The sequence below is a fragment of the Staurois parvus genome, unplaced genomic scaffold (genome assembly GCF_062004578.1).
Source record: "Staurois parvus isolate SC_StPar_1 unplaced genomic scaffold, SC_StPar_1.0 ptg000105l, whole genome shotgun sequence".
In the NCBI taxonomy this organism is placed as follows: Eukaryota; Metazoa; Chordata; class Amphibia; order Anura; family Ranidae; genus Staurois; species Staurois parvus.
Window position 1 is genome coordinate 4,376,291 of NW_028317901.1, and position 24,482 is coordinate 4,400,772.

General features: G+C 40.5%; 1 protein-coding gene across 6 annotated transcripts in view; it reads left to right on the forward strand.

The window, feature by feature from the left end:
- MYO9A (myosin IXA) overlaps positions 1-24,482 on the forward strand; it is a 169,899-nt gene that overhangs the window by 82,834 nt on the left and 62,583 nt on the right. For 5 of the 6 annotated variants that reach the window (XM_089671412.1, XM_089671411.1, XM_089671413.1 and 2 more), the window contains 8 exons: positions 924-1,050; positions 10,553-10,642; positions 10,727-10,849; positions 16,704-16,838; positions 19,738-19,859; positions 19,979-20,120; positions 23,181-23,376; positions 23,866-23,997. In XM_089671412.1, the coding sequence (XP_089527538.1) occupies positions 924-1,050; positions 10,553-10,642; positions 10,727-10,849; positions 16,704-16,838; positions 19,738-19,859; positions 19,979-20,120; positions 23,181-23,376; positions 23,866-23,997 (1,067 nt within the window). The remainder of the gene's footprint in view (positions 1-923; positions 1,051-10,552; positions 10,643-10,726; positions 10,850-16,703; positions 16,839-19,737; positions 19,860-19,978; positions 20,121-23,180; positions 23,377-23,865; positions 23,998-24,482) is intronic. The other variant, XM_089671414.1, reaches the window with a different exon arrangement.

Below are 24,482 nucleotides of genomic sequence, written 5' to 3' on the forward strand. Positions count from 1 at the left end.
TTCTATCGGTATATCAGATTCCTTTTCTGTGTTGCAGCATGGTGACTCTAATAGTTCACTTATAATTCTTTACTGTGCTCATTGAAAAACAAACATGGGTTTCAGGCAGTTTAGATGAAGGTATTATTTGATCTATACATTTTCTTTGCTTATATTTGCCTTCCTATTCCTTCTGTATTGTAATTGTACTGTCCCCCTTTATATTGTAAAGTGCTGCGCAATCTGTTGGCACTGTATGAATCCTGTGTAATAATATTAATTTGGACTCCAGGGTTTCCAATTTGAGCCAAACACCCATCAAGTGGTGGCCATACACGCTTCGAGTTTATTATCCGATCAGTGTGACATTTGGTCATAACTTCCCTTCTGATCTGTTTAGACTGGATTTGATTAAACAGTGTCAATCAGCCAGGGCAGAAAATGATCAAATGTTTTGTGTCAGTCGGCAGCGCTGAGCTTATTTGGTCATAAATTTGATTAAATTTCGATCAATCGGATTAGGAGAAAAAAACAATCTATTAGTTAGAAGAGACCATCGTAACTTTCAATGCAATTCCACTTATGCCTCCGTAACATGTTGATTCATTATGTTGCTGACTATCCTTCCTATCAGGAGAGATGATTTGGAAAAGAATTTGGTCATTTATCGAAGTGTGTATGGCCCCCAATGGTCATCCTTTTCTTGGATGACCAAATCTGTTTTGGAAAGGGGCAATGGCAGCCCTCTGACTTATAGGCAACTGATATGTAAATTACATTCTTCTTGTAGTTTTGTTTTTTGCAATGCACAGCAACTGTGCATTGACATTTTGTAGGTTCCTGGTGATCCTAATCTAGATTCTCCTTTTATGGTTTGCCATGAATTTTTCTTCTGATAAATTGTTTCTGCATGTGGGGAATATGCTTTCTTTTACACACAATAGGATTGTGTCTCTCCTGTCTGCCATCCTTCACCTTGGAAACATCCAGTACAAGAGAAAAACATACAGAGATGAATCAATTGACATTTCCAACCCAGATACTCTACGCATTGTATCTGATCTTCTAAAGGTAAGTCGAGAATGATTTTTCATCTGCATATTTTCCACTCCACACTGCTGTCTTATTGGTAGAGACATATTTGTAGAGGTGGTCTGTGCGTGTTTTGCAATAGAGGAATAATTCATGTTGCTCCTTTTAATACTTGCATGTGTCTGTTGGCAAGCTGCTTGTAATGAATACCATTTGTTCACCAGATGCAGCATTGTTTTAGTTTTTTTCCCATATTGACTGGCTGTTCTACAGAGGTTGTCAATGGTGCAGAACAGTACTAATTAACAAATGTTTTAGTGTGTGTGTGTGTGTGTGTGTAAAAGTTAAGAGTAGTATTGTCTCTTTGACTTTACAACACTTTCTGCGTCCTGATCTCTCTCGTTGTCTCATGATTCATACTGTCTAATTTGTAGTACGAGTCTACCAACTTTGACAGGCCCGGGTCAGGTGAAAACGCTCCTTCCTTACTTTGTCCTCATAAAGTCATCTTAATATAACCCCTCCGGCAACGTAACTTTCCTAACATAAATAAACCTAATAGGGATGTTTGAAGTTGGGCTCCATTATCACATAAATCTGTTCCACTTTTTCAATTTCCCTGCAGCAAAAATGCCTGCATTCTGAATTCATTCTAAAGGTTCTTAATGTATTTGCTTTGTATGTTTACCACGCCCATTAAAGCACTGCCTCTGTCTTCTGTAGACCTATCATCTGTGGTGTTCTTTATTTATTCTTTTTTTTCCCATTACTTTCCTTCCAGGTTGCAGTTTTCACGATTAGGGGGAGATTTACTAAATCTGGAGAGTTCAAAAGTTGGTGCAGCTCTGCAGAGAAACCAACCGGCTTCCAGGTTTTATTGTGAAAGCTTAATTGAACAAGCTGAAGTTAGAAGCTGATTGGCTACTGTGCACAGCTGCATCAGATTCCGAGTGCCCCTATTTTAGTAAATCTCCCACTTAAGCCTAGTACATGCGGGCCAAATGTTGGACGGCATCGGCAGTTCATTAGAATCCAGCCGACATTCAGCCATTGTGTACGGCAGCCAGTTCAATAGAAACTGAACATCTGTCCGGCTTCTGTTGAAGGAGCATGACCAAAAAAGGTTTGCCTATTGGCCCCTGAATAGTTAGTACAGTGGCTCCTCTTGAGCTGTCAGTTTTTTTTGGGGTTTTTTTCGTTCAGCCTGCTGGGTTGTACAGTACTAGTGTGTACTCGTCTTAAAGCGGAGCTGCACCCAAAAGAGGAAGTTCCACTTTAAGGACTGCTCCTCATTAAGGATTGGCACCTTTGGGGGGCGGGATAGGGTACCCGAATTTGACAGGTACCCACTCCCACTTCCGGTCCGATCGCCTAGGTGATCGGAAGCGGAAGGTGTCCGCCCTCCCTCCCTGTAGTCTTTTGGGACGCATGACAGGTCCCAGAAGACTACAGGACCATTCATGAAGCGCAGCACTACTCGCGCATGCGCAGTGGGTACGGGTGCCCACACTGAAGATGCCGGCCTCCTGGAATACAGGACGGCCGGTGAAACGAGCTTCGGGGGACACATCACGGGACCGAGGGACAGGTAAGTGGCTGTTTTTTTTAAAAGTCAGCAGCTACAGTTTTTGTACCTGCTGACTTTTATTTTTTGATAGGTTGAGTGGAACTCCGCTTTAAGTGTCTGTTAGTCTACCAAGCCTTTTTGTTTGTTATTCTGTTGATGTGCACTGGATGCATTCTATAATCCTACATAGATTAAACCGCGCTTTTGTCTGATAACTGGTAGCTTTTCAGACATCTGTGTTGTGTGTGTGTGTGTGTGTGTGAGATTGGTTTTTAGAATCCAGTATTTTTCACCAGATGTTTAAATGCTTTTGTTCTTTTCAGTCTCAGATTGCTGTAATGAATAACCTACACATAACCTTTTATGTACAAAGCTGGCTCCCACATCATTAACATACTGTAATAATCTGGGAGCATTAACGAGAATGCTATTTTGCTATAGTATGTTCCCATAATGCATTCCTGTCTACCGCTTTAGGATGAGAGTAGAAAGGGAATTATTTAGAGCTCCAACTCTGTGACTTATTTTATGTGTATTTCCACTTTTGCAGCCAAATTGGGATAAGACCTGCTTTATAGTTGTTATATGTCCCCATTCACAAAGCATAATTTTAAAAGATAAGCTGCAACTTGTATTTTTTTTTTTTTCAACTGTCTATTCTGAACCCTCCAACAAGAAAAATTCTACTAGTTTGTCTTTGTTTATGAGGAGGTTGGGCAGCTGTTTGCCATAATTTACTGCACGATGCACGAAGATCTTCATTAAGTGGTGTTTTCTCAAATTTGCCGGCAAAAATGGAAATAGGCTTTAAGGCTAAAATATGGGTCACCAGAGCAGCCAGCTTCAGAAATGGAATTTATTTAGTTTTCCTGTTTCCTTTGAACAGACATCCAGTTTCCTAAATTGAAATGTTTTTAGATTCCGTGTTCTGCCTTCTCCTCTACTACTTTAGAAATGTAAAATACTGGTGTTGATTTACTAAAGGAATAGAGCATGTTCTTTGAGTTTTCATTTAGGTTAGTAAATATGCTGAAACTAACACTGACCCTACACTATACAAATTTCTTCAGTAACTTGGTAAAATTCGCTATGTGGATGTGCCTTTTGGCCCCCTCCCTTCTGACATTCTTCGAATGAAAAATTGAAGGAGCCAGATAAAAAAGCAGCTACAACCACTGTTCAGGTATTCTAACAGACACCTGCAGCAGCCTTCAGAGCACAATGGACACGCTGGGGGATTTGTCTCTCCGCTCTGCGTAGTGTGGCTGAAGGAATATGTTGGACTGCTGGCTGAATGAAGAAAAAAAAAAAGTGTATGGCCAGCTTTTGTGAATATTCACTTTGTAATCGTGCACATGTATGGAAGATAAAAAAAAAAAAAAAAGTTTTTTTCATAAATTATTTTGTCAAAATGGAGATTTCAAAAGCCCACATAAATTAAATTGGGTCATGGATACTGATTATAAAGATTATTCATTGCTGCCCTGGTTTTTACAATATAGGATTTTCAGAGTTTTCAAAAAAACTGGAATTTAAGTTCGCTATTCACAGCTCAAATCTTGGACGATCGCTGCTGAATTGGCCAAAATTTAAGCCATGGGTGACCCTGTCAGCATTACCTGACTTATCAACTTGGTGGAAAATTATCAATTAAACAATGATTGCTGCTAATCAGATGCAGCCACTCTTTGGATATTTAGGCAGCTATGGGTGCTGGCTGTCAGGATGCAGTAGTCGTCAGTGAAAATTCCTCCATCAGCTCTGTTGATTGGGGAAATTGAGTGATTTAAATGTGTATGGTTAAGGTTACCTCCCGCTTTGACACAGTGTTCTGACATCAGCACTTGCTATAGTCAGAATACACTGATCAGCGTCTGCAGCTGCTGATCAATGGAAGAAATTGTCCAACATGTCCCTTCAACAGAAGCTGATTAAACAGTGTACTTCTATGAAACAGAAGAGCCCACACTGATCAAAATTTGGCCACTTTCTTCCGGACCAGCCGAATTTCGAGAATTAAGGCTTCATGCACACTGGGCTTAAAAAAAACACTCATGCAGAACATTTTTGTACACATGTGTAGGCACATTTAAGTGTGTTTAGCATATTTTTCTGCCAGAAAACTCCAATCAAAAACACAAACTAGAAGTTTTTTCCCTGCCTCTAAATGCTGAGCATAAAATATGACTCTTCATGTCCTAATGTGCATGGACACATAGGATAACATTGAACTGCTTCTACAGGCAAAACACAAAACTCCTGTAGAAGCTGCGATTTTTAAGCCAGTGTGCATGGACCCTTATGCCCCGTACACACGGTCAGTTTTTTTTTCTTTCAACCCAGTAGGCTAAATGAAAAAAAAAAAACTGACAGATGGCTATACTAACACAAGCGTTGTTAGCACAGTGATTGTTGCCCCCCCCCAGTCGGCAGAGAACACTGATTGGAAGCTGATTGGCAGACCTTTTTCGGTCATGCCCCTTCGACAGAAGCCGGACGAATATTCGGTTTATGTCTGACCGGCTGCTGTATACACAAGCCTACTGTCGGTCAGTTTCTGTTGAACCGGCCGATATCGCCCGATATTCGGCAGTGTGTATGGGGCTTTAAATTCTAGAAATGGATTTAAAGCATACTTTAGCTTGGTTTGATTTGATGTAGATTTTAGCTTAATCCAATATAATTTGGTTACCATATAGCACAGAAGCAGTACAAACATACAAGGATGATGTAAAACAAATGAACATGTTGTAAATGGATTATCCATGTTTATCTGGCCATGCTATCTGTATGCTTGGCTAGAGGCTACAAGGCAGTAGTTGTAAGAAAAGAGAATTCAATGGGCATTCCTTGGTAAGCACATGAAACAAATAGAAGTTAAAGTGGGAAAGGTCTTGTAGTCGGGTTACCTTTACCCTGAAGCCCTTGTCTGTTAAACGTAACGTTGCAATTTAGGTTACAGTGCTGCATAGGTTTCTGCAGCAATTTTTTTTTTCAAAGACTTTACCACCAACCTTGTTTTCATATTAGACAAATTGTCTACACTTAAGAAAGTTTTACCTTTACATTACACCTTTTAAATATTCATAAGTTTTAGTTGGCATAGGGAAGGATTAAGCCGTTATACACGGCTCAAAATTTGAGCCCTGGGTCGCCCTGTTTGCACCACCTGATTAGACAAACCACAATTTTTCAATTAACTTGTGTCAGAGCCGGAAGCAGAAATTGTTGGTACAGTGTCTTAAAGTATTCATACCCATTAAAATTTTCCACATGTTGTCATGTAACAACCAAAATCATAAATATATTTTATTGGGATTTTATGTGATAGACCAATACAGAGTGGCACATAATTGTGAAGTGGAAGGAAAATGATAAATGGTTTTCAAATTTTTTTTACAAATATCTGAAGTGTGTGGCATACATTGTATTCAGCTCCCTTTACTCTGGTACCCCTAACTAAAATCTAGTGGAACCAATTGCCTTCAGAAGTCATCTAGTTAGTAAATAGAGTCTACCTATGTGTAATTTAATCTCAGTATAAATAATAATGTTCTGTGAAGCCATCAGAGGTTTGCTAGAGAACATTAGTGAACAAACAGCATCACAAGGCCCACAGAACACACCAGAAAGGTCGGTAAAGTTGCGGAGAAGTTTAAAGCAGGGTTAGGTTATAAAAAAAGAACAGAAAATATCCCAAGCTTTGAACATCTCATAGAGCAAGACATGGTCGTCCACCTAAACTGACAGGCCGAACAAGGAGAGCATTAGTCAGAGAAGCAGCCAAGAGGCCCATGGTAACTCTGGAGGAGCTGCAGAGATCCACAGCTCAGGTGGGAAAATCTGTCCACAGGACAACTATTAGTCGTGTACTCCACAAATCTGGCCTTTATGGAAGAGTTGCAAGAAGAAAGTCATTGTTGAAAGAAAGCCATAAGAAGTCTTGTTTGCAATCTGCCAGAAGCCATGTGGGGACAGCATTGGAAGAAGGTGCTTTGGTCAGACAAGAACAAAAACTGAACTTTTTGGCCTAAACGCAAAACGCTATGTGTGGCAGAAAACTAACACTGCACATCACCCTGAACACACCATCCCCACCGTGAAACATGGTGGTGGCAGCATCAGGTTGTGGGGATGCTTTTCTTCAGCAGGGACAGGGAAACTGATCAGAGTTAATGAGAAGATGGATGGAGCCAAATACAGGGCAATCTTAGAAGAAAACCTGTTTGAGTCTGCAAATGACTTGAGACTGGAGCGGAAGTTCACCTTCCAGCAGAACCACAACCCTAAACATACAGCCAGAGCTACAATGCAGTGGTTTAAATCAAGGCATATTCATGTGTTAGAATGGCCCAGTCAAAGTCCAGACCTAAATCCAATTGAGAATGTGTGGCAAGACTTGAAAATTGCTGTTCACAGACGCTCTCCGTCCAATCTGACAGAGCTTGAGTTATTTTGCAAAGAAGAAAGGGTAAAAATATTACGCTCTAGATGTGCAAAGCTGTAGAGACATACTCAAAAAGACTTGCAGCTGTAATTACAGCGAAAGGTGGTCCTATAGAGTATTGACTCGGGGGGGCTGAATACAAATAAAACAATAAACAAACTGAAGTCGCCGCCATCTAAGTGTATCAATTTAATTAAAAACAAGTAAAGGAAAGGGTTAAAATACACTCACAAGGATGAGAGTAAATGGGCATATCATCAGTCCTTATTCGCTGGCAAGCCTTGGTGGACAGGCGGCTGGATGGATGGATGAGATGTATCCTTAAAACAGTCCAACTTTACTCCACCTTTCCAGCGAATAAGGACTGATGATATGCCCAATTACTCTCATCCTTGTGAGTGTATTTTAACCCTTTCCTTTACTTGTTTTTAATTAAATTGATACACTTAGATGGCTGCACCTTCTATTTATTGTTTTAGTGCACAGAGATATCCAATACCCAGTTGGAAGAGCTGCAGCCATTATAGAAGTGGAATAACACACTTGGATCCACCTTACAGAGACTATGGCTTGGGACTTAATCACTCTCTCCATTTGCGCTATAATAGTTTTTTTATGTTTTTGGGCTGAATACAAATGCACTCCACACTTTTCAGATATTTATTTGTAAAAAAAATGTTGAAAGCCATTTATCATTTTCCTTCAACTTCATAATTATGTGCCACTTTGTGTTGGTCTATCACATAAAATCCCAATAAAATACATTTACATTTTTGGTTGTAACACGATAAAATGTGGTAAATTTAAAGGGGTATGAATACTATTTCAAGGCACTGTATTAAACAATGAGATGCAGTCACTGTTCAGGTATAATAGCCAGAAGAGGAGATTCCTCCATCCATGCTCTTTAGTTTGGATGGTGCATGGCTAGCTTTAGACCATTGGTGGTCAACTTTCTTGATGGGGGGGGGGGGGGCTCAAGTTTGTCCCTCAACATAATATCAAAGGGCTGCACATAAAAGACACACAACAGGATATAGTCAAGCAATATAGATGATATGATATAAGACATGATACAAGAAATGGTCAAAGACTGCTGATATGATACAAGAGATGTTCAGAGACTGTGGACATAATACAAGGGGTGTTCAGAGACAGCGGACAGGATACAGGAGATGGTCAGAGACTGTGGATATAATACAGGAGATGGTTAGAGACTGGCATACATGGTACAGGAGATGATCAGAGACTACAGACATGTCTTCAGTCTCACACCATCTCTTCTATCATGACTGCAGTCTTTAAACATCTCCTGTACCATTATAGAAGAGATGGTGAGAGACTGCAGACATGCTGCAGGATACTACCAGAGACTGGAGACATATTAAATGAGAATGCTAGACATAGCTGCTATAACAGGGCAATAGAGAAAAACAAATTGGTGTCTCCAGGGGTTGCAGGTTGGGCACCAGACCTAACACAGAAATTTCCTTACTGTGGGGAGATTACCTCTCACTTCTGTTGCATCACCAAGAGGGGAAGTGAAGGAAAATTTCCATAGCATGACAAGACAGCAAAAGCTAAAGAAAAAAAAAACGTTTTGGCTACACATATACACTGTAAAGTGATATTAACGCAAATTCTTATAAAAAAAAAAAGAAAAACACGTTATACTTACCTGCTCCATGCAGTGGTTTTGTAGAGAGCAGCCCTGGTCCTCCTCTTCTCGGGTCCCATGCCGGCGCTTTTGGCCCCTTTCTCCTGCTAGGTTCCCAAGAGCAAGAGTCTTGCTTTGGGGGGTATCCATGCAGACTCACTCCTGAGCTGCTGCTCTACATCAACATTCACACACACAGCTACAGCTCGGCCCCACCCCCTTTCCTCATTGGCTCACTGGCTGTGATTGACAGCAGTGGAAGCCAATGGATTCCTCTGCTGTCTCAGCCAATGAAGATGGAGAGTTTCCGTAGAACAGAGACTCTTGTGCATATTGCTAGATCGCAATGGGCTCAGGTAAATATTGGAAAGGCTGGGGGGGGAGATTCTTCACACAGGTTTTTAACCTTCATGCATAGAATGCATGAAGGTAAAAAGCCCAGAGCCTTTAGGGATTTCTGCTCTCTTCCTGTTTTGGCTTTGGGACAGGAAGTAAAGGTATATCTGCCAATGGGACACAGATGGGCAAAAAAAAAAGACTGTGATTATAACCCTCCCTCACTCTATCCAAAATGGGGAGAAAAAGTTTTGCCTATAGTTATACTTCAAATGCTCATTTATTCCAGGGGTGAAGGGATAAAGTGTAATACTATTATTCCTGGTTCTGGCAGACTCTCTCCATCTACATGAAGCATTGTAAAGACGCCTTAACCCTTGCAGTGCGGTGGGACCCCACTGCAAGGGTTGATTTTGTGTAATTCCTGGAATTTTACTTTTACTATCTGTCTATGTTTATTTTCTGTGTGCTAGTTTGTATAAGTCGTGTCAATATTCATAGTTAATGTTTATATTGCTCCATGGTCTACATCTACAAAGACATGCTATGCAATGTAATTTTACTTTTAATTCTAAATTCAGTAAGTTTACTTTAATAAGAAATACAGCTTATTCTCTTTGCAAGTTCAGAGTCAAGTTTGGCGTTCTGCTGTCTGGGATGGATTATATCTAAAAATGACACCAAACAGAAGATTCACTGTTAGTTACTGTGTACAAAACAAAGACCTTCTTAGGGACACATACAGATAATTTACTGTTTGATATCAGAGCACGATACCCCTTCCCCCCCAGTTTGTAGTAATAAAATTGGTTTAGGTTACATTCAACAAGCTTCAATACACATACTTACTTTTTGTGCAGATGTTTTGGTATTTAGGCCTCTATTTTCTTTTAGTACCAGTTTTATATATATAAATTAAAATGGAACTCACCCAACTTTGTGTCCTCTCTGGTTCCTGCATGAAAATAGTTTCAGAGCTGTCAAGTCCACTGTCATAGCCATTACAGGGAATCTTGCTATTCCTGTTTAAAGTTTTGTGCAAAGGCAGTAACAGCAGGCAAGACTCTGTTCAGGGTATCAGTCATGCCTGTAAAATTGATAAGGTATATCTCACCGATTCACTCTAGAACAGACAGCTATTGGAGCGCTTTATGTCTCTGGCATCTGTCTGTTCCGACTGCGGTAGGGGACAGTGTGGTGCACAATTCAGCACATCAGGCAGCTCCCTATTTTTTTTTTTTTTGCTTACACGCTTTATTTGAAGTGTACAAAAATACACTTTATGTCACTGAACAGCAGCGCACTTTGCCGCTGTACAGTGCGTACAGTACAGCTGTGAGCTGCATTGCAGTGCGAATGGGACACACAAGAAACAATTGTTTACTGTGTTTTCTTGCCATGACAGGCATTTTACAATGAAGTAAAACACCTGTCACCGCACCATGGGTGAATTCAGCCTACGTTCGTAACTGAAATTTCAGTTTTGATTGGACTGACTAATGGATTTAATGTAATCCTTTTATGTAAATTTCAGGTGCGAGAAGAGATGTTACTGGATGCTTTGATTACCAGGAAAACTGTTACAGTTGGAGAAAAACTCATCTTGCCTTATCGTTTGCCAGAGGTGAGTTTTTCCTCTCATCTCCCAAGATTGTAGGTTTTGCTGTATGTGAGAATAAAAGTACAACCTTTTTATGTTCTTTTCTAGGCTATTACAGTAAGGGACTCCTTAGCAAAGTCTTTGTACAGCGCCCTGTTTGATTGGATCGTCTTTCGTATCAACCATGCTCTTCTCAACATCAATAGCAAGGCAATGGATGAAGCAAGCCAGGTAAGACCAGAATATTCACTCACCTGTACACTCATCTGCAGATTCCTGTCAGAACTGAAGAGATATTAGATAAGGCTCTGAGCAAAAAAAATATAATTTCATTGTTTTTGTTTGTAAATAACTTTTTAAAAATTGTACTCGTTTGCATTATAAAGTTTTAATGCATTGCTAAAACTGTCTCCCAAGTAATGTGGTAAAGTCACAAGCTTATATTATATACAAAAGGGTCATTTGTTAACCACTTCCTGTCTGGACACTTTTACCCCCTTCCTGTCCAGGCCAATTTTCAGCTTTCAGCGCTATCACACTTTGAATGACAATTGCGCGGTCATGCAACACTGTACCCATATGAAATTTTTTACCATTTTTTTGAGACAGATAAAGCTTTATTTTGTGGTATTTATTCACCGCTGGGATTTTTATTTTTTTTGCTATGTAAATGAAAAAGTCCAAAAATTTTGAAAAAAAGTGTTTTTCTTATAAAATTTTGCAAATCAATAATCTTTCATCATAAATCTTGGCCAAAATGTATTTCGTTATATTTTTAGTAAAAAAAAAATAAGCCAACTTAGTTTATAACCAAAAAGTATAATTTTTAAACATTTCTTTACATTTTAATTTTTTTTTTATATTATTATTTGTTTTTTGTTTTTTTTGTACATACTGTCACCCTAGCAGTACAGTGTCACCATGGTGACACTGTACTACTTGTGGGGGGTGATGAAGATTTTTTTTTTTACAGTGATTGCTTTTACACCCATATAGGATGTAAAAGCAATCATTTCTCTTTCTCTCTGTCTGCATTCTTGCAGCCATTGAGAAATACTGAGTGAGCTGTGATTGGTCACAGCTTGTCACATGGTACAAGGCTGTTGTGAATAGCCTTGTACCATGTGACCTCTGTGATCATTCACAGATTTCGCATGTAGTAAGCAATGATGTCACAAGTGACATCTTGCTTACTACTTTGCAGGTGATCACTGATTGGCCAATCAGTGATCACATGATCGGGACATCGTACAGAGGTCTCGTCCGACGATCGGTGTTTCACTGTGTCCGGAGGACACAGCGGGCACCGGATTGCGGTCCTGCGCGCTCGCAGGGAGCGCGCACAGCTAGAAATGGCGGGTGCTGTTTATGAACGGCAACCCACCCCTGGAGTGCCACCATCCTGCCGTTTATAAACAGCAGGCGGACGGCAAGAGGTTAATGTAACGGGAGGTGAGCAGAAATGTATTACTAGAGAAACCTGTCGGAGAGGTGAAGCATGAATAGCTAATTTTGATGCTTGGGTAGGCCGCAGGACCCAGGAGGCAATAACATGCATTTCTGAAATCAGAAGTATATTTTATTACTCATGAAGATTGATCATGTGTTAACCATGCATATGCAACTTTAGTCTGTCAGTTTGCTCAAGAAATGACAGTGCATCACAGCTTGGGATGAGCTCGGTTTTGGCCATGTGGCCATGTTAGGTCAATCTCATTCACCCAGTGTGGCCATATTAGGTCTAATATTATTATACAAGATTTATATAGCGCCAACCATTTGCGCAACGCTTTACAACGTGAGGGCAAACAGTACATTTACAGTACAGTTGAGTACATGAGGAATCCGAGGGCCCTGCTAGTTAGAGCTTACAATCTAAAAGGGGAGTGGTAAGTGATACAAAAGGTAATAACTGTGGGGGATGAGCTGATGGAGAAAATATATGTATAGTTGTTAGGTGGAGGCAGGATAGGCTTCTCTGAAGAGAAATGTTTTTTCAGGGATCGCCTAAAAGTGGACAGAGTAGGAGATAGGACAGATTGGGGTAGGGAATCCCATAGGATGGAAGAGGCTTGGGAGAAATCCTGCAGGTGAGCATGGGAGAAGGTGGCAAGAGAACTAGAGAGCAGATGGTCTTGGGAAGAACGAAGAGAGCGATTTGGTTGGTATTTTGAGACTAGGTTAGTGATGCAGCTGGGGGCCGAGTTGTAGATGGCTTTGTAAGTTGTTAGTATTTTGAATTTAATTAATTGGGTGAGTGGCAGCCAGTGTAGGGATTGGCAGACACTGAACGGTTGGTAACATGGATGAGCCTGGCAGCAGCATTCACGATGGACTGCTGGGGGGAAAGCCTATGTAAGAGATAACCTGGGAGTGGATTAGGAGCTTTGTGGTGTCATTGGTTAGGAAGGGTTGTATTTTGGAGATGTTGCGGAGGGTGAGATGGCAAGCTTTGGAAAGTGATTGGATGTGGGGCTGAAAGGAGAGTTCAGAGTCAAGGATTACACCTAGCACCCTGGCATGCGGGGATGGGTTGATGGTTGTGCCATTGATCTTGACAGAGAAGTCAGGGGAAGGGGCATGTGGGGGAGGAAATATTAGGCACTCAGTTTTGGATAGATTAAGTTTGAGGAAGTGGTGTGACATCCAGACTGATATCTCGGTCAGTAAGTTAGTGATGCGTGAGGAGACTGATGTTGTGAGCTGAGGGGTAGAGAGATAGGTTTGGGTGCCGTCAGCGTAGAAATTATATTGAAAGCCATGGGAGGCTATCAGCTGACCCAAGTTGAAAGTGTAGATTAAGAATAGGAGAGATCCAAGAACAGAACCTTGGGGAACCCCAACAGACCGGAAGAGGAGAAGGAAGAAGTAGAATTGTGAGTGACACTGAAGGTGCAGTAGAATGAGAACCAACGAAGAGCACAGTCACAGATACCAAGAGTGTAAAGGAGGAGGGGGTGGTCAACCGTATCAAAAGGCAGCCGAAAGGTCCTGAAGTAGGAATACAGAATAGTGTCCATTGGTTTTTGCTATTAGTAAATTGTTTGTGAGGAGAGCAGTTTCTGTGGAGTGTTGAGTGCATAATCCAGACTGAAGGGGATCAAAAAGGTTATTCATAATGAGGTGGTCACTCGGTTGTAGATCGGGCGTTCAATGAGTTTGGAGGAAAGGGGAGCAAGGAGATGGGGCTCAGGTTGTTAAGATTGGTGGGGGCGAAGGAAGGCTTTTTAAGTATGGGGATGACTAGTGTGTGTTTTAGTGTGTTAGCGAAGGTTCCAGAAGAAAGGGAGAGATTGAAGATGTGAGTTAGAGAGTGTAGGATAGAGGCAGAGGGGGACCGCAGTATTTGAGAGAGAATAGGGTCCAGGGGACAGGTGGTTATGTGGGCGTTAGAAGAGAATTTAGCAACCTCATCTGTAGTAGCAGGGTTGAATAAGGGTAGTGTTGAGTGTACTTCTGAACATGGGTTGTTAGGTGGGGGAGTTATCTGTAGAGTGGAGATTTTATCACAAATTGTATCGCTCTTATTTTTTAAGTGATTTGCAATCTCCTGGGCACTGAGGGAATTAGTGGGTTTAGGCAGTGGTGGACAAAGATGAGAGTTAAGAGTAGAGAGGAGTTGACCGGGACTGGATGAGAAGGTGTTAATGAGAGTGATAAAATAGGTGTGCTTGGCAGTGTAGAGGCATGAATTGTATTTTTGGAGGGGAGCTTTATATTGGTTGAAGTCTTTGTGAGACTTAGTCTTGCACCACAGATGATTGAGGGTGCTGCTGCATATTTAGAGACATCTGGTATATAAATGCCAGGGTTGTGGGGGTCAGGGCCTGATTCTGTGTAGTGAGAGAGGCAAGCTCGTCCAGGGCGGAGGACAGGGATATATTGTAGACAGAAGTGGCTAGATTGGGGTAGGACAGGGGTGAGATATTGTCAGAGGTGGTCAGTAGCAGAGTGGAGAAGAGAAGAGGCAAAGGTTTCTATGGGTAATAGTTAGGCGGTTGGAGGGAGAAGAGGTGGAAGACAGAAGAGAGAGCAAAACTAATATGGTGGTGATCAAAAAGGAAAAGGATTGTTGGAAAGGTTGGACAGAGTGCATAGGTAGGAGAATTCAAGGTCAAGGGTGTTGCCATCAGAGTGAGTAGAAGCTTGTACCTATTGCTTCAGGTCAAATGAGGAGGTTAGACTAAGAAGTTTGGAAGTAGCAGGAGTGTTAGTATTAACAGGGATGTTGAAGTCACCGAGAAGGATTGTGGGAATTTCAGAAGAGAGAAAGTAGGGTAGCCAGGCAGAGATGTTATCAAGAAAATTTTATTGGTCCAGGGCTTGGTAGATGAGAGTAGTTGCTCAAGAAATTGGAGAAAACAGACGTACACCGTGAGCTTCAAATGATGACAAGGAGGAGAGTGAAGAACCTGAAAGGTGCTGTGTGGGGATAGGAGGATTCCCACTCTACCTCTCTTGCATCCACTAGGTCTTGGGGAGTGAGTCCAGAGAAGACCACCATGGGAGAGGAAAGCAGGAGAAGCAGTGTCCGGTTAATGAAGTCAGGTTTCAGTGACAGAAAGTAGATGAAAGGAGTTAGTGACAAAAAGGTCATGAACAGGGGTGAGTTTGATGCAGACAGAGTGAGCATTCCAGAGGGCACAGGACAAGGGTTGACTGGTTTTGGGAATAAGAGGAAACTAAATTGTGTGGATTATGGCTGCTGCCAGTGCAGGGTGATGGGTGCAGTGCATTGGTTTACAGTTACATAAAGGCCCTTGGTTTGGGAATATGTCTCCACATGTCATCCTGGGGGTTTTATCAGCATGTGGGATTAGAGTTAGGAGGAGATGAGTGCAGTGATAAGGGGAGGACAGAAGTGAGGGAGATATATACAGATTGTGGGGTGCAGAAGAGGGGTGAGAAACAGTTTGAGGAGAGAGTTGTCAGTCTGTATTCAGTTTAAGGTGGATGTGAAGCAGTAGTAACATAAATGTTAGTTTATCTGTGAAGGGAGAGAAGAGATGTCCAGATTAGCAAGAGCAGAAGTGCCACTTAACAAACCCAGTTTATTGGTCAATGATATCACGAGTATCCCCTCCCCTTTGTGTGTTTGCAGCAGCAGGGCAGAGAACGCTCTGGTCACAGAGGATTAGGCTGGCGCTGACATCTTCTGTCTGGATTTGGCTGAACATGGATTCGTACTGAACCCATTCTCTTCCCTAGTGAGAGCAATAAAAATAACAGGCAGATGTCTTCCCGCCATTGTTCTCTGTGCGAATCTCTTATAGCTAGCCTTAGATGTTTTTTCAGCATTTTATTGCTGTGTCCCCTTGGGTACATTAACTCTCACTACCAGCTTTACGAAATTTGGCCAGTTCAGCAAGGACTGGCCAAGATTCCATCCATCTGTGCGCAGGCTTGTTGTACTGTAAGTCAATCCAACGATCAGCTTCAATACAACCAGCCTGTTTGATTTTTTTTTTTGTCATGCAATCGAGCAGGGAATGCTCACCCCTGTCAAAACACAATAGTGCTGCGGAAGGGATTCCCTCATCAAAACGGAGTATGTTGATGGGGAAATAGAGCAATTTTTTTTTTCCTTTTTTTTTTTTTTTAATTTCTCCCCCTGCCTGAAACCTGTGGTTGCAGGAAAAAAAATAGTATAGTCTGACTTGCTAAAGACCACAGGATCCATACAGACTGGTTCTTGTTTTTCACCATATAATAGCTTTAGTAGCCTATGTAATTTCATCTGCTGATATACAGGTATAATCCCAGAACACAAACTGCTTATTGATCAGAGGAGAGAAGAGGCCTCTTTTCTGTCTACTAGCTTACAGAAACCAAGATCTATTTTAGTTTATCAAAAGCAGGCAACGAGAGCAGACAGGGCTAACGAAACACATTTTATAGAAGCACCCTGTATTAAATATTTTTTAATATAAAAAAAGATTTTATACAATTAGTAAAAAGCATAAAATATCAGGTTTTAAACTTAAAAGATGCATAGTATGAAACCATAAGAGTTCCCTTCAAAGGGAATAAGAAAGTCACTACCTCCCATTAATTGTAGTTTATTATCTTTTTTTTCTTAATCTAGACTCTTTCCATCGGGGTCCTGGATATCTTTGGATTCGAGGATTATGGAAGCAACAGCTTTGAGCAGTTCTGCATTAACTTTGCTAATGAGCGTCTACAACATTACTTCAATCAACATCTCTTTCAGCTAGAACAGGTTGGTGGTTTTACAAAATGAATTTTAAAATCACGGAACAATTGTATTAGGACTAGCTAGTTGCTCAGTTTTATGCCACATTGCTGTTGGGGTAAGATCTAGGACAGGGGTGGGCAACCTCTGATAGGTGAAGATCTACCTGAACGACACGAAAGAGATCCAAGATCAGCTGCAGATGTTGCAATACCCTTATTGCTACCTCTCGCAGCAAATGTCAGTACTAAGATGTTCTTGGAGCCCCCAATCACATTCAGTCGGCCTTGCAAAATTTGATTCTGATGATTCTGATTGATGCAAAAATATTTGAATAGGATTGAGGCAGGAAGTAGAAAGAAAGTTTCAGAAAGTATACTTCTATTACAGTTTTTCTCTGACCAACTTCGAAATATTGTGTATTTATTCTGCAGTAACCCAAAATTCAGAATAAAGTTGAGTTGTCTAGCTTTAGCACAGTTGCTGTGTTTATTTGATAGCATTAGTAACTTTTTGCTTTATGCTTTCACTTTTTGCCTGGAATTGTTCTTTTAATCAACTAATTCTGTGAACATTATACAGTATTAAAGCTTTAGATGGTCTCGGAGGAATCTCACTGTTCTGAAAGTCCCGCTCTATACACTTCCTCTGTTTTTCCATTCTGTCATCAGAAGGAACATGTCAGGAAATTTCCTGCTGCCTTAAAATGGTGATTTCTTTTAATCCCTGCACAAGCATAGTATGACGGCATTAGAAGTGAACTCTATACAGCTGTAAGCTTGCTGTCACCTTGTCATTGAGTCTTCTCAGTATGGGAATAAGAAATTAGGAATTTGTAGACTTTTTTTAAACTACTTTCCTTCTAACAACTTAATGCAATGCTATAGCCATGAACACACAGGCTTCAGTGTGTGTATATAGTAAGCTTTTACTGTTGCAAAGTCTGCAGCATGCCTTTAAAGCTCCCACCACTCCAGTTTGGGGATGTTTGAGATCCTAATGGGAGTACTGACTGTCACTTAATCTACTTGCTTCAGCAGGTTTTCAACAGATTTCAGCATTGATTTACACTTTTTTTTTTAAACCTTCTGAAGTTTATGGCTTGCTTGTTTAAAGTAACAATCAGACTCCCATTCAATTTTGAGTTTAACAAACCCAAAGTAGATGTGTACGGTTATATGAAAGACTTTTAAAAATCTGCCCAAAGCTTGCTGAAAGATATGCAAATGCTTTGCAGAAGCTTGCTCTCTATATATAAGCTGGAGTCCATGTGTTAAAGGCCTAAAATGAAACTGCCACTCTTGATGTTTCATGTATGAATATATAAATTCCCTGGCTGTAGATCAGAACATCTGACTTCTGTGTAGATCAGGAGTTCTGACATTCCTGAACTGCATAATTGTTCTGGATTGGGGACTTCAGAAACAGACAACTAGCATTCTTATAGGGGCAGCCTACATATTGCTCTCAGCACAGGTTTCCATCAGTTCCTTTAAAGTGGTTTTAAGGTAAAAAATCTTCCAACACCTGTTGCTCCCTCCACCCTGTCCCTAAACACATAAATGAGTCCTCTCATTATCCAGCGCTGTGCCCGGCTCGTGTCACGGGAGAATGAGATCATCTCCTGCTTCTGTCCATTAAATCCTGTGAGGAGGGAGTGTGCATGTGGCCAAGTCATGCTCTGTGTGTCTTTAGATGCGCATGGTCCCGCTCTGGAGCTCGCCCACATGGGTGCTCCCTCAGCACACTACTTGCCATGGAGGCATTCTGGAGCGGAGACTGAGCAGGCTGGCGAGGGGACTCCAGAAGAGAACATGCTCTGTGCAATATCCTTGTACAGAGCAGATAAGTATAACATTTTTTTAATTTATAAAAATATTTTATTTACAATAAAAATAGACTTTAACATCACTTCAAAATATATGTATGGTTTGTTTTTGTCCCTGCTTTTTTTTTTTTTTTTTTTTAAATTAAGCTATTTACCTTACTTTCCCTCCGTCCCTCACTGGCATGGACATATTCACCTACTGATGTTTTTCCAGGTTCATGATCTTTTGCCATCTTGATTAGCCAGGCTGGAATAGTGTTAACTCCCGCGCATGCTCATTCATTTTGGCACCAATGTCTGCATAGAGAATTTGGAAGGCAACACATCACTAATTCCATGGTTCTTGTCTGATCATTCTGTAGCAGTATTGTGGCTTTGCTAAGATCAACAGAATGGCTTTTAATGGTTCACTGATACTACAGCCTTTTTACAGAAGCTTACATTTGTCCATATAAAAAATAAACTGCATGAATTTCTTGTAACTCTTTTTCCACCCATGCTGTCAAATGAAGCCATTCATACGGTCAAACAACAACTGACATTTTACCATTTAAAATTGGACCAGTTCTTATATCGCATGGTATCCTGCTACCTGGGGCATTGTGGATGTTTTGCCCTTTCAGAGAAATCTGAGAGGCTACTAAAGCTTGCCATACACATGTTTTTTTTGTTTTGTTTTGTTTTTTTTATCTTCCAGCCAGCAAAAAAAGTAATAAGATCAATGCTCTCCTTATAATAGCGTGAGATGTTTGTGTGTAGACAGAAATATTAAAAATCTCAGCTTACAACTAATTACATCTGACCTGAGCACATAGCATAAATCCAAGGCAAATGTGGTTAAGCAGTAACATTTTTTTTTTTGTGAAACAACATGTACCATTTACCAGGTCCTCTTGGCACATTCATACAAATACAAAAAAAAGCATTTAATTTGTGAATTACATATTCTTTATGCAATGCTGTGTGTAACGTTTATGTGGTAATTGTAGCTTGTTACTTTGTTTCAACAACCTGAGTCAATATGCATGTTTGGCAAGAGGGAGCAGCATCTTCTATTCTAGAGATATCATCAAGTTTGTAATTTTTTTTTTTTCCAAGGAGCAATATCGATCAGAGGGAATAAGCTGGAGCAACATCAATTACTCAGATAATGCAGGCTGCATCAGTCTGATCAGCAAGAGGCCCACAGGACTGCTCCAGCTGCTGGATGAAGAAAGCAAGTAAGATACCCCACTGGAGCCCTCCAGGAACACATTTCCAAACTTATTTATCAGCTATCTGTTGTAAGAAACCATTTTCCTCTAAAGATGCCTTTTTCTGTTTTGTTTTTCTTAATTAGCTTCCCACAAGCTACTCATCAGACTCTGCTTGAAAAGTTCAAACGCCATAATGAAGGCAACCAGTACATTGAGTTTCCAGCAGTTATGGAGCCAGCTTTTATTATTCACCACTATGCTGGCAAGGTCAAATATGGTGTTAAGGTGAGTGCTGTAAAACGAGTCATGTTAATGCATACCCCTCAATGGAGATTACAGATAAACACTGTAATCTGGTTTAGAACGTACCAAGCAAATGGAAACTTCTGCGCTAACCCAAATGTATATCAAAAACTATATATATTATGTTTCAGCTCCTCACTGTTGTGTGTTTAAACACCAATAGAAAACAATATGGAAAAATGAAGCACAACTAAATTGTGTATAACACAATATAAATGTGCAAAAAAAATGTTTTAAATATAAAATGACAAACGCTTGTAAATGCATAAAACACACTTAGTGATGTAACTGATGATATAAATAGATAAAGTGCAATGAATACCAATGTTCCTTGTATATACAAAGCTTAATAAATCATATTCCCCTTATAAATACAGCGCTGAGCGAACTATTGGCGCTTTATAAATACTGTATAATAATAATAATAATAAACGTCAAAAATACTATAAAAAATACATGTAAACGCATACACATTAAACTAGTATAAGCAAATGCAAAATGAATAAAAAGTCCCAAAATATCCAGTCCCAAAATATCATGCATATGTCGTGTACTCAATATAAACTTGCTGATGGGCTCCACTGCAGTGAACCATCACCTTCCAATGCTGCTGCTTACCTCAAGGTTTGACACACACCAAAGGTAAGGTCAAACATGCTTTCTCACCACTCTGCGTGTAATAACTGGCAATATTCCTCCAATTGGCTTGTAATAGGTAAGTGTTACGTTAAGACCGCAAGACTCCAGCCAAATCAATGTACAAAAAGAAAGCCAAAAAAGATCTCCTGGTGCAGTATCAGAGTAACATGATTTAATTAATTAAAAGAATATTAAAAAGACTCTTAAGAACATTGCGTGTGTAACATCCAGTGCACCACATAGATCACTTGTTTCCATTCCAAATTGCTCCCTTAAGGATGCATATCCCTGGAGTAGTGTCTATAATGGCCAAACTCACACTTCCGGCCGTAACGACGTCTTGTGGTCCTGTCACTGACCCATTTCATCACGTGATCAGCAACTTAATGTTACTAAACCCACAACAGTAAAATCAGTCTGTATATGCAGTATAGCATGCTTGTTATACTCACTGTGGAACCTAAGGGGTCAATCCTCTGCATTGTGTAAAAAGGCTGTTTTATCCTGACTTCTCTGATCCTCCCACTGTCCCCCTTTTAACTCCTTATAAGACATATCAAGTAGAGTCCCTCTTCACATGCTCAGTTTGGTGTGTATTTTTTTCTTGGGAGAGTGCATGTGATCAACAAGGGGCCAATCAGCACTGTCCAGACAGAGGGATGGGGTCCTGCATCTTCCTAGAGTAGAATGAAAACTCCTCCTACAAGCTTTAATCAGGGCTCTGCTGGACACTGATAGAAGTCACAAGACTGCTCTAACTGCTGATGAGAAAAGGTATTTAGCAGTTTATATTTACTAAAATTGCACTTCCCTGTTCTGTGTACTGTGGGAGACCAGATATAGTCAATACAGGTTCCTGGGTTTAGTGACACTTTAATCATAGGAAAAAACAGTGCCAACATTGATGTCGGCACATCCTAGGAGGCTTCGGTAGCAGAAGATGGAGATGGGGTGTGTGGTGGAATTACACCCAGTTTATTAATTTGGAGCAAAATCTGCTCCATTTTCTCAACTTAGAAGAGTGGTGCAAGGATAAAACTTGTGGTGGTCTTTAATTCCCTGAATATATTGCAATCACATTGTGTGTACATTGAAATGCATAGTTGGTTATATTGAGGTAACTGGGATTTTCCCTTATCTTTGCTGTCTGTCTCGGCTTTTGCTGGCCTTTGATCCAGCTGCTCTTCTCATTATGTGCAGCAACCGATCAATGGAAAATCAGTCTAGCTGGCTGATAACACCAAGTTGTAGGTAACTATTGGAAGTTATCTGTTGTTGATAAATTGAATGGAAAAACAGTATCAGGTTACTCCTCACCTCCTCATCATGCCATATTAGTCCATGGTGGAAAAAGGATGCACGTGCAGTCTCCTAATAAGGTTCAAACTGAATTACATAATGGCAGCTGCCCCAGCTAAGGAAACAAAATGAAACCTTTGGAAGAGTTCTGACTGCTGATCATGATCTGTTTAGATATTTTTTTTCTTTTTTTTATTAAAAGGAACTATTCAAGTTAACCAAATAGGCTACAATCCCATTTACTATTGACTATATAGTATGTGGGGGGGGGGGGGGGGTATATAATTGAATATAAATTGCATTATTTAGTGCCCGTGCACTATTCTGTCTTTGGCCATTCTAAAGGAGCTTGTACTCAGATTGTACAAAGGGATTGTAACGTGAGTGGCTAGTTTGAGTGGTATATTTTCATGGTCTATAGTAGGGGTATATACTGTACATCCTCAGAAAGTAGACAAGCATAACTATGTGCTGCCCTCTAATGGTGATGGAAAAAATGGAATTTAAATTGCTAATTATTGAGATCTGAAGTTTGGTCATCTTTTTTTTTTTTTTTTTTTTTTTTTGTAAATCAGCACCAGGGCCGATATTTACATTAGTGAAGAGTGTCCTGGTGGCTACAATTACAAGCACTCTATTAATGGAGGAGGTGGTCCTTTTATTCGCCCACCTGTTCTTCATTTATAGAATGCTTTTCATTGTGGGAACTGATGGTACAACTACTGTGAATGAACCGGGGGGGTGGAAATGGTGGGCATAGTCCACTCTTTTAATGAGTGCCTGTGATGGGTGAAGCCACTTATATTAACCCCTGCAACACCAGAAAATCGCAGCTGCGGGGGTGTCGGGTTGGCAGAGGATGGAAAATGTTAAGGAACATTGCAGGAACAAGTACACAGGGCACTCTTCATTTATGAAAGTACACTCCCTGGTACTAATTTTTTTTTTTTTTTTTAAATAGCTAAACTTCAACTTTAGGAAAAGTGCTGAGCAGGGTTGAGGCCCAATTAAAAATACTATGTTTTTAATGATGTATGCATTTTATGACTTAGATTATAACCTTACTTTCTCCGTCAGTTAACTTAAAGCTATCATCTCTTGCAGGATTTTCGGGAAAAAAACACAGATCACATGCGCCCAGACATTGTGGCCTTATTGCGTAGCAGCCGTAATGCCTTTATTCGAGGAATTATTGCAGTCAGTCCAGTAGCAGCTTTTCGATGGGCATTGCTAAGAGCATTTTTCAGAGCACTGTGGGCATTCAGGCAAAGTGGTAGAAACAACGTGGGCAAGAAGACTGGTGAGTGACTGATGTATTGGGATGCTCTAACAGTGAACTGGTGAGTGATCACTACAGTAAGGTGAACAGAACAAGTGAATGACTGCTTCGTGATTGGTTGTTGCAGGGATGGAACAATATGGGTGTTTATTAGTCTGGAACGCTCCTTTTTGATCGATTTTGTTTTATTGGGATGTTGTCGAGGAGTCTTAAGTATTTCAATAACTGATCAGTGAAAATATATTTTGAAACCAGTTGTATAAAGAACAGTTGCAAGCAGATCACAGGCATCTTCTGTTTAGATCTGCCCTATGTCATAGCACATTCCAGCTTTTTTTTTGGAAAAAATAGAAATCTGGCTGTGCACAGTCACACTTGCCTGTCTCTGTCTCTGGGTTCAGTAGTTGCAGCTTTGGGTATTCTGCCTCTGTCTTTGCTGGGGGTTTGTTACTCTGCCCTCTCTCTGGTTAATCTGTCTCTGTCTTCTCTTCCTGTGTGTTTGCTCTCAAGGCTCGGGCCCCCCCTGTACATCGGGGCCTCCTGGCTCATCTCACAAAGGCCTTTCTAGCTTTAGCTTTCTGCAGCACCCCGTCCACCAAAGGAGCTTACAGATCCTGCAGAGGTGTCAGAACGACCAATACAGTAAGGCTCCCATCCCAGAATCCTCTGCAATTTCATGAACACAAAGCTCCGTTTCTAGCATTTAGGGCACTACACATGCATATATATACACAGAAATGCATTCCTACAGACTCGTATGTGATTGTATTCCATCACCAATGCTCAGACAGGCTTCCATAACAAAGTTTGACCTTTCCTTGCACGTAAATGTACATTTACTCATTTACTCATGTGCCTGAATGCTTCCTGTGTATGTGTAATATGGTGTTTTATTTCTTAAAGTTCCTTTTCACAAGTTATGTAATATAAGAGTTTATTTTACATTAACATGCTTGCTAGCATAATCAAATAACATCTTAAACGTTTGTATAATACTTGCATTAAAGTATGTGTAAACCCTAACAATGGACTTCTTTTATTTGCTCCCTTTTGGTGTGTAAATTAAAGCATTTTGTTATATAATTGCAAAATCCCTATTATTCTCGCCAGAAACTCAGATCTGGCCT